This window comes from Hoplias malabaricus, chromosome 14, assembly GCF_029633855.1.
Source record: "Hoplias malabaricus isolate fHopMal1 chromosome 14, fHopMal1.hap1, whole genome shotgun sequence".
NCBI lineage: Eukaryota > Metazoa > Chordata > Actinopteri > Characiformes > Erythrinidae > Hoplias > Hoplias malabaricus.
In genome coordinates, this window is record NC_089813.1 from 8,230,638 (window position 1) to 8,241,606 (window position 10,969).

General features: G+C 42.3%; 1 protein-coding gene across 4 annotated transcripts in view; it reads right to left on the reverse strand.

Annotated features, from left to right (window-relative positions):
- cabin1 (calcineurin binding protein 1) overlaps positions 1-10,969 on the reverse strand; it is an 84,046-nt gene that overhangs the window by 56,992 nt on the left and 16,085 nt on the right. For 2 of the 4 annotated variants that reach the window (XM_066643610.1, XM_066643609.1), the window contains exons 21-27: positions 8,893-9,099; positions 8,507-8,652; positions 6,752-7,013; positions 6,053-6,223; positions 5,768-5,857; positions 5,497-5,675; positions 3,118-3,356 (exon numbers count right to left, since the gene is read on the reverse strand). In XM_066643610.1, the coding sequence (XP_066499707.1) occupies positions 3,118-3,356; positions 5,497-5,675; positions 5,768-5,857; positions 6,053-6,223; positions 6,752-7,013; positions 8,507-8,652; positions 8,893-9,099 (1,294 nt within the window). Of the gene's footprint in view, positions 1-442; positions 464-3,117; positions 3,357-5,496; positions 5,676-5,767; positions 5,858-6,052; positions 6,224-6,751; positions 7,014-8,506; positions 8,653-8,892; positions 9,100-10,969 lie in introns of all 4 variants that reach the window. The other 2 variants (XM_066643608.1, XM_066643611.1) reach the window with 2 other exon arrangements.

The following is a 10,969-nucleotide window of genomic DNA, read 5'->3' on the forward strand; positions in this document are numbered from 1 at the left end:
TTAATTCAGCAGCATACAAACCTACCGATCCCTTGGTGATCAGTAAGAAGTACAGATTAGTGATGGACCAAAACTGTAATTTAGGACTAGACGTTTATTAGACCATAAAAATGCAATAAACTTAACCGATGTTCCATTCCGCCTTAAATGGAGGAGAAGTTACATTCTACTACCTAGGCATGACAATGTATCTGCTGCACCTTTTAAGGTGGAATGGAAAATATAAATTAAATGTGGCAAATTTAAACTCAAATTCAGTTATTTTTATTTCTAATTTGGAAATGTTTTAGTCAAAACGAATCATTTAGAACCATTTGATCTTCTTTCAATAAAAGTGTAATATTCAATTTGAACCCATTCTGACATTTTTTGGTCAAAAACCTTTGGTGGGTTAAATTTTGGTGCATCTCTAACACAGATATACATCATAGTTTTTATTCACCATTCAATTCCACAGTGAGTCCTGAAAAACACGACATTCAAATGTCATTTAGCACACAACAGTGGAGCAGAGTGCATTGTGGGATGTTTTATGATTCCATTTTGTTTTTTTGTTTTTTAACCAATCAGTGATCCCATCATGCATACGTTAAGAAGCAGCAGGTGCAAAGCAGGACAGAGGCAGGCAGAGAGGGAGCAGGCAGGTAGGCAGCAGGGGGGGAGGAAGGGAGCCTGATTAGGCCACAGGAACAAATGGGAACACGAGCGACATAGCGTTATAGACCCCACATTGGTCTAAATTCAGCTCATATTTCTAATCCTATCACAGGACAACAGCTTATTATTAGAAAAAAGTATTCATCTTTGTGAGATATTAGCAAATCAAGTCAATCACAATAGATCAGGGAAAAATAAAGGGGAAGAAAAGTGCGTATTAAAATACATGGGGGATGATCCAGGTAATCAATAAACAGGACTTGCGTAAAGCATTAATCAGAGGCCACTCATAAAAATCAGATAAAACTCTAAGGGAGGAGCTTCCAGACTTGATTCTAGGCCTCGGATCTCTTTGAAGCATTCCAGAGAGACATGCTCACAGAGCTGAGTCCCACTTCAGTAACTAGGTCAGGCTTGTCATCTGACACATATACGGACTCTATTTTACCAAAACAGGCCACGGCGAGATTCCATCAATGCCCTATTCAAAGCATCCCATAAAAACATGGGCAGAAATGCAGCATGAATAAGAGTCCGAGGCTAAAAGGGGAAACCTGGAAACACTAAATTAAATTAATAACTGATGCTGTTATTGTGTCCTATTTTTCATCAATAGCCAGCTGAAGGTCAACAGAGCCACTTGACACAGTGCAGTTCACAAAAGCAAATGAGTGAACATGCATTTACAAAAAAAAAAGTCCTAGATTTTCCATTTATCTGCAAAAAAACACATCAGCAATATATCGGCAAACAATCACAAAACACAGTTTACCTCCAGACCTCAAATGGAGACTCACTGCCAAGTGCTAAGATATACAGTGGAACCTCGGTTAACGACCACAGTCCGTTCCAGAAAGTTGGTTGTAATCCGAAATGTTCGCTATCCGAAATTATTTTTCCCATAAGAATTAAGGAAATAGAAATAATTGGTTCCCAGCCCCTGTTGACTCGCTAATATATAAGTGTTAAAGGTTATATAGGTATTTTTTTATAATACAGTTCATAAAGAGTTAAATAAACATACTAACATTTAAAGAAAGCATTTAAACATAAGAAAATTTACCTTTTTGGCTGCAATGTGATGGCGTGAGTGGATTCCCCGTTCAAACTTGGAAATAATTTCCTTTTTCAACTCAATTGTTGGTCGCCTTTTTACTACAGATACCCTGCTACTAGTATCACTCTTAACCTTCTTTGGAGCTATGATTGAGGGCTAAATAAAGCACTTGAAATCACAAACCAAGTAACACAGAAGGAAGCAGAACGATAACAAACCGAACGTAACTGTGTCTCGAGCCCGAATGATGCTTGGTTTGAGATGAACGGACGCGTGGGGCTGACGCCATCTGTACGAAACCCGAAATTTTGTTCGCTAACCGGTACATATTTTTATTAAAATTTTTGGTCGTAACCCAATTTGTTCACTAACCTAAGCGTTCGCTAACCGAGGTTCCACTATACATTTAACCTATATTATATATGCCAATAATTATCTCTATGGGTCCTCGTTATTGTGTCAAACCATTGGACAATATTCACAGATAAAGATATCAGCTAGCTAATGGTTTTGATTATACAAATCAGCTACTCTTTAACATCATACATTGTCATATTGATGAACTATCAGATGTTTGACCTGTTCTCCAGTAGAGGGCAATGAAAGGTTTATACAAATATTAATTAATTCCAAAGAGTTTGTCTAGTACAAAGAAGAAAGCATAGAATGACTACTGCAGCCAGCTAAAGGTTACCACTAGCTGTTATGTACACAAATAATTACACTCATGTGACAAAATATTTCTGAGCTTAACTTACAACACAGTTTGAGGCAAGTGTCTGAACATTTTAGCATGAAGTTTGCGTGATAAATTTCTCTTAATTGATGGGCAATAAGGTAATGTACGGTAAAGAGGTCTTAGCATATCAACCAAGATTTTGCTAAATTAGTTTTTTTGCCAAACTATCAATTTTAAATTTAGCACTACGAACAAGAAACCAGGAAGTGCTGCTGCTTTACTCAGTCGAAAATAAAGTTCTTTTAAACTGTTTCCCTCTGCGCTTTTGAAACACAACCCTCCAGACACAACTCCTTCACTCATTTCTCATTAGTTTTCACTCAGTGCTGTTCAGTTTCATATAACCGTAGAACTAAATCGAAGCAAATCTTGACCTTAGGCAGAAGGGCCCTGGCTTTGTCGTCCGTGTTCCCATGATCCTTTGTGGCCCAGTGCGGATGGTAGGAGCAGGGGTGGGAGGAATCATAGTTATAAACCCAAGCCCAGTGGCCACAATTAGCCTTCATCACCACCATCATAATCATCCTTATAATAATCATCGTCATTATCAACATCATCTTCACCCTGGTCACCCCCCAGGTGTGTGAGTGAGAGAGACAGAGAGAGAGAGCGCTAGAGAGAGAGAGAGAGAGAGAGAGAGAAGACTCAGGGCCAGGTACTGTACCGTCCTGCGGCTGCCCCTGCCTCTGCTGCAGCTTTTTACGTTTGGCGTAATCGTGGTCGACCGGAGTGACCGCACACGGGGGAGAAGTCGCACCTGCCGCACCGTCGCTGGGCAATGACGTCACCGTGTGAACTGCGGTCATCGATGAGGCCAGCGTGGAGGTCAGAGTAGAGGTCACTGCTGCTGCACCGCTCATCGAAGAGTGGGAATCTTCGTCATTCAAAGATGGGAGCTTTTCCCTGAGGAAAACACTTTTTTACTTAAATATTATTTACCAACTTTTGATTTAATTCTTATTTGATACAAAGGACAAAACATTTACATGTCACTGACTTGTAGTTCATTCACTCACTCACACTTAAATAAATACTCCACAGGGGACACTATTCAATGCTTCACAACAGGGTGTAATATGGTCACTAATAGAGAACAATTAGGGATGGACAATAATTCAATATATTCGCAACATAAAATGTTTCAATAACAACATGATTTTTAAACACGTATTCAATAGTATAATATACATTATTTACAGCATCTCTCACTAATCGACATTCATTACAGGGTGCTGCCATCATTTCAAGGCACTCACATTATATTTATATATATATACACACACACAGGGGTTGGACAATGAAACTGAAACACCTGGTTTTAGACCGCAATAATTTATTAGTATGGTGTAGGGCCTCCTTTTGCAGCCAATACAGCGTCAATTCGTCTTGGGAGTGACATACACAAGTCCTGCACAGTGGTCAGAGGGATTACAAGCCATTCTTCTTGCAGGACAGTGGCCAGGTCTCTACGTGATGCTGGTGGAGGAAAACGTTTCCTGACTCGCTCCTCCAAAACACCCCAAAGTGGCTCAATAATATTTAGATCTGGTGACTGTGCAGGCCATGGGAGATGTTCAACTTCACTTTCATGTTCATCAAACCAATCTTTCACCAGTCTTGCTGTGTGTATTGGTGCATTGTCGTCCTGATACACGGCACCGCCTTCAGGACACAATGTTTGAACCATTGGATGCACAGGGTCCTCCAGAATGGTTCGGTAGTCCTTGGAAGTGATGCCAAAGGAATGCCATGATATGGCAGCCCAAACCATCACTGATCCACTCCCATGCTTCACTCTGGGCATGCAACAGTCTGGGTGGTACGCTTCTTTGGGGCTTCTCCACACCGTAACTCTCCCGGATGTGGGGAACAATACATGTTTCACATTGTCCACAGCCCAATATTTGCGCTCTTTGCACCATTGAAACCGACGTTTGGCATTGGCATGAGTGACCAAAGGTTTGGCTATAGCAGCCCGGCCGTGTGTATTGACCCAGTGGAGCTCCCGACGGACAGTTCTGGTGGAAACAGGAGAGTTGAGGTGCACATTTAATTCTGCCGTGATTTGGGCAGCCGTGGTTTTATGTTTTTTGGACACAATCCGGGTCAGCACCCGAACATCCCTTTCAGACAGCTTCCTCTTGCGTCCACAGTTAATCCTGTTGGATGTGTTTCGTCCTTCTTGGTGGTACGCTGACATTACCCTGGATACCGTGGCTCTTGATACATCACAAAGACTTGCCGTCTCGGTCACAGAACTCTGGTATGTCACCCATAATGCTGTGTGCATTGCAATATTTTAAGCAAAACTGTGCTCTTACCCTCTGCTAATTAACCCTTCACACTCTGCTCTTACTGGTGCAATGTGCAGTTAATGAAGACTGGCCACCAGGCTGCTCCAATTTAGCCATGAAACCTCCCACACTAAAATGACAGGTGTTTCAGTTTCATTGTCCAACCCCTGTAGTTTAAAAATATTAATATCGACAAAGCCTAGAGGTTAATGTTTGATGGTGATGTCATATTCCTTGTTGTTTTGGCAATTTTTTCAGTTGATTTTTATTGCTCATATCGATATCGGAAATTAAGAAATATATCGTGATATAAATTTTGCCCGTATCGTCCAGCTCTAAAAACAACATATTTTTACTAACGTCTCATTTATTTTTTGCCTGCACAAACTGTACCTCGGATTTTGTCCATCGGATTTCTTACATTCAGAGACTCCTAGTTGATGAACATGCTTCTTCTGAGACTATTAGCAAATTATATAATACATGTTTTTCTAGTAAATCTTTCTTGAGTGCATCAATACACATCACTGGAACTAAAATAATCTCTTTAGTTAAACTACATTGTTGGCTGTTGGATATGTTGATAATATGCTTAACCAAAAACATCTTAGAACAAAGTAAATTTCTAAGTGGTAGATGTTTTTGGGATACCGTGCCCTGCTATTTGTATAAGGATAACTAATCTCTGGATGACCAGTGTCTAAGAAACGAAATGCTGCAGAAAAAGTTATAAATGAAGGTTGCCATACTTGTCGCTTGTTTTGGGCATGTTCTTCTCTTCTCCTCGAGCAAACGGCCCAACTGCAGAGTCAGCGAGCATATTGAAGAAAAGCTCATAATCCAGATCGTTTTTCTGGAGCTCGGACTCTTCCCTGTTACTCTCTTTCTCCAGGAGCTTCAGAATAGTAGCAGTCAGCCGGAAGAACAGCTGAAGGCAAAGGAGAGAGGCATATGATTTTTGAATGTTTGAACATAAAAAAAAAATAAAACCCCTTCCAAAAATGATGATGATGATTTTACCTCTAGTGCCTCCATGGCCAGGTCTGGTGGGTTGTGGTAGTGGATTTTTCGTGGATATCTAGCGGCCTCCTCGTGGAGATAATGAGCAGACTATGTGGAAACAGAGCCAACAAAGGATAAGCCCTTAAATAAAAAAACGTAAATTTAAGAGCACCATACATTTAAATAGGATGCATCCCAAACTTTGACTTGTACTTATTTCAGGTTTTAAATCCTTGAAACAATCCGCCCTCTCACCCGTGCAATAGACAGTGAGGTAGCAAGATAGTGGCAGCAGTGGGTCACCTGTTTGTAGAGCAGCAGGTATTCTTTAGGAGGTAGCTTGTGCTTCTCTGCAATCTTGCCCAGCATGTAGTGCATGAGCCACTCTTCTTCATTACTGTCTCCGCCACATGCAGATGCACTCCGGAAGCAGCGATGCGCCGTATCTAGCATTGAATCCCTGCGTTCCTCCATCTAAAACAGAGACACACACACAGTCAGTGTCCTGCAGCCTGCTATGAGTTTATACTGCACTGTGCAAAAGCAAAAAAGAGGTAGTCATTCAGTTTCTTAATTTGTGTCCAAAACAGCCATTAAGTAAATGTTAAAGACATATTTTTGAGGAGACTGAGGAAGTATAAGACAATCCATTGCATACTGCATGGGGGTAAACATAATGAGTCACACTGACTAATGGCTTATTGTGATGTCATAATGATTTGGTGAGAAGATCTAAATAACTGGTCTTGTAGGGTGTTCCTGGTATGTGGTGGTTAGTACCTATCAAAAGTGACATGAGGAAGGAAAACTAATGAGCCAGAAGCAGGGTTGGGTGTGCTCAACAATTATTGATGGGTGAGGGGACCACAGAAGAACATCTGTACCACAAGTGTATTGTGTGTTCAATTCTTCTTGAGAGGCGAGATAATCACTGCTGTTTACCCCATCTCTTAGTAGTTTTAATCTTGTGGCTTTCTTCAGTTCTGTCTCTCTAACGCTCACCTGTTTGACAAGTTCTGCCGGCAGCTCGTTCTTCCACTGTTTGAGCTGTCTGGAGGCGAAGGAGTGCAGGGCGTAGGACATGGTGCCGTACTCAATCCACAGGCACAGGTTTGAGCTGTCAATTTCCAGCGCCCGTTTGAAGCAGGTCAGCACGGCCAGAGAGTGCTTCCAGATGGGGCCGTCGCTCTTCAGCTCGTTGGAGTTCAGTTTATCCTGGATACGGCTGGCACGGGCCAAAGCCATCCCGGCCCACGAGTCGAACCTGGAGCAAAGGTGAAGGAGGAACACCTAAATTTTAGTTCAGCACAATGAACATATGTATTTAGCTGAAGTTCAGGCACTCCCACAATTGAATTACATTTTATTGACGTTCTAAGTGAAAATAAGAGCATTGCAACAAAGCAGTGGTACTTATCACTACACAAATCAGTTACTGAAAACCCATACTGATGTGAGAGTACAGACCGACAAGCAGAGCGGGGGAAATGAGAAAATGAAACACAAATAAGTCCGGTAAAAACAACAAAAAACAAGTAGCGAAGGAAGAGAACTGAGCTAGAACTGCTAAAACAAGAGCTTCAAAGCTGTATGTGGCTCACTCTTATTTAAAGGAACAGGGGCTGAAAATGACCGTTCTGAACACGGCTGTATAGACGGGGGAGAACACTAGTGTTTTGTGTTATTTTGACCTCAGAGAGAACTTATAATATAAAACCATACTGTCACCTTTAGTTTCGTCTTCCCCCCTTCAACATGTTAAACTGAACAAACAAATAAACTGCAGTAAGATTTGCCAAGGAACACACTCATTTTCTCAATGAATGAATGACACATTCATAAACACACCTGACCAATTAAATTTGAGAGCAGGCCTGTCACTGTGGCAGATCTGGAACACTAACGCTATGAGCCTTGTTTGTTATGCATTCATTTGTTTGTTCCATGTCATTTTTACATTATTCATGTTGATGTGATATACAGTTTGTTTGTTATTAAGGACTCCAGCTTGATGGAGGGGCTGTTAACACAGTGGGGGGTTGGATTGAGGCAGGAGTCACACTGAGACCGATGCTCACAGTGATTCACTGGTTTGTTAGGGTTATATTGTAGGAAAATTAGCTTCAAGTCTGATGCAAGCCTTAAGGCATGCTCACACCCTATGGTTGATTCTCAGTGCCTCTTGTGATGCGGCTTGCGGGTACACTGTGTACACTGGGGACCTCAGAAAGTTCATCTCCGTGATTGGTCCAAGGAAATGGGCCAAGGAACCAATTAATATGTCAGCGTCATAAATCATTTGCATAAAGCACAGCAAGTCTGAGCCTGATTTGTCACTTTAGTGCTGTGGTGCTTACCGAATGCCACTGAATCGTTGCCACAGATCAACTGTTCTTGTATGAAAATGACTTGCCGTCTGTTGCTTTGTTGTCTTCTAATGTGAACGGGGGTTCAGTGCACCCTTGTGTGTCATTAATCATATTAACATAGAGGCACTCTATCCTGCTGTATATTGAGCAGCACAATTGGGCGCTACGCTACCCATTTAACACAGAATACTTATGAATCCAAACCCAGACAATCTCTATCCTGGTCAAGTACCTGCGTCCATTTCATGTCGTATAACAGAACAACGTAAGTTCTCTTAAGCTTTTGCAGTCACAGAGGAGTTTGGTTTATTAGTTTGCAGACTAGAGTGCCTCAAAAACTCAAGGTCATCCATTCAGAAACTATGAAGGTAACACAATCAGGACTGACCTGTTGGGACACACACAGATATCGTGTATGTAAAACTTGATGGCTTTAGACTGTTCTTTGTTCTTGAAGTGGTAGTCGGCCAGAAGGTAGAACAACTCATTGACCAGAGGGGGCGCTGGTGGTGATCCTTCGGAGAGGGCCGGCACCTGTGTTAGCACATGAAGAGATGATGACTGACTGGACTGTTCCATATCCACCTTACGGCTCAATTAAATCATATGCAAGCGTTTAATCTATGTATTTTATTTGGCTCATAAATGAGGTTTAATACCACCTCCTTCCCAAGGGACGCATTAGTGACATTAGCGTTGGTGCAGTAAAAATCTATAAGGGAATACCAGAGTGGTAAGTGGTTATGGGATTGGACGCAGGCTCTGAAGCTGTACCTTCACTGCTCCTCCTTCGATGTAGGCAGAAACCTCGTCGACAGAGAGCGTGGGCTCGTCTGAGCGGGGGATGATCCCGGCAAGTCTCTTTAGCAGGTTGGCCAGGTCTGCAGACACAGTGCTCGTCTTATAGCTGTCAAACTCGGGCAAGGTCTTGGGCTTGAAATACTCGAACATGAAGAGAGCATCGCTCCACTGCAGCTCCACCTGGGAGAGATAGACAAATAAAGAAAGACAACGACATGAAGTCCATATTCAAAATGGTAGTCGATAAGGTACAGTTTTAGTGGTTCATTGGGAAGTTTAAGAAGACATCACTCAACACCTCAGCATGGCCAAGCATCTCTTTCTTCTGAAATCAAGCGTTAATACAATGACAGCGCCACCCAAACTACACCTGCTCTGTGGAGACTGTATTGGAGAACTACAAAGTGCACCTATACGCTCAGTGGAGGTGAGGTGGTCATACTATTCTGATATGACTGTGTATAATAACTGTGTATTGAGCCAACTAGTGTTCTGTCATTAGGAGAAATGTAGACCATATGCCTGTCTGTGGTAATCAATCATACATTACAGATGCAACATGTAGAGATTAGGCTAAAAAAAAACTAGACTAGAGTATCCATTTAATGGAGGCCTGTCAGATAAAGGGCATATTAATTCCTTGTATTAATACAAAACTGTTGCTCGTGGGGGATAAAAGAGGGTGGTGTTGTGGGGGGATTATTGCCTGTTTGCAACAGTTTTGCATCTCACTACAGCATCATCATGAAGACACAATGGCTGCAGTGAGCCGAGTGGCTTTCATTAACTCTCAGGTACTCGGACACAGAGGGGCGACAAAAGACGGGATTATTAAACCATCAGAGATCAGACGCTATAGCAATATCCGCAGGGTATTATGGGATGTTTCGCCACCCTCAAAAGTTTTTTATACTGCCTGGATAAATGAGCCTGATATAAGGGAGCTCTTTGGGTTCTTTTGCTAATAAATGTAAACAGGCACAATATGATTTCAAGACAGAGAAGGATAAGGAAAATGGAAATAAATATGCTAAATACAATAATAACGGTTGAGTTAAAACGATTACAGACCTGGACTGAATCAAACTAGTTTCAGCAACTTTCCCTGATGCCAAGATTTTTGGTTCATGTCAGATATGGCAATAATAACGTCATAAATCTGAGACTGGCACCGTTACACATTTGTCACCAACCAATCACTGTTCTAGTTCTGGTATGAGTGAGTTCACAAGTCATCGTGAAAGTGGTCCTCCCTCCTGACACTCATATTCAGGTCAGAGGCTGGTTAGAAGTTATTGGACACAACAAAATAGTGTCAAAATCGGAGTAAACTGGTATAGTCCGACCTCGGCATAACCGTCGCTGATAGTTATAGACTTGTTTGGCTGTGCCCTCACCAACAAAGCCTCCAAGAACTGGGACGTGGAGCAGTGAGACTGCATTATCTTGAGCTACGTCTAACGCCTTTAAGAGGAGTTTGAGTGGCGCATGGAATCCAGACCTGAAGCCTTCACAACAGAAGCTGTTACTTCACCTTTTCTTTTTCCAGTTCCTCTCTGCTGCGTCTATGTATGTGTGTGAAGCATTTCCCTGGTAACCGGAGAAGAGTGGGAATAATGTGTGTGTCTGTGTGTGTGGCCACATAATCAATGTGCCTCGAGCAGGCTGAGAGAGAATCAATCGCTTGATTACTGTAGAGTTGGCCTGCTGTCACTGTGGCGCCCGGGCAGACCTCACACCACCCAGCTGCCTAATTAGCTCCGGGAAAACACTCGTAAACTCATTAACTAACAGAGCTCGCAAAGGAGCCACGGGGAGACTGCAATCAGGCAGAGAGGAGACAGGGTTACACAAGGGGCCACGTGAGCCGGAGATGCTGAATCAAACTTGAGGTAATCATAAGCCTTGTCCCGAACGGAGCTCTGAGGTCTAAGTGTACGTTCTGGCCCTTTTCCTGTCACCAGAGATCTTGAGAGTACTTGGATCAGACATGTACAATCTTGAAGTTGCTCCCAAGTTTTTGGTAGGGATGTCCCAATCTGATCTCAAA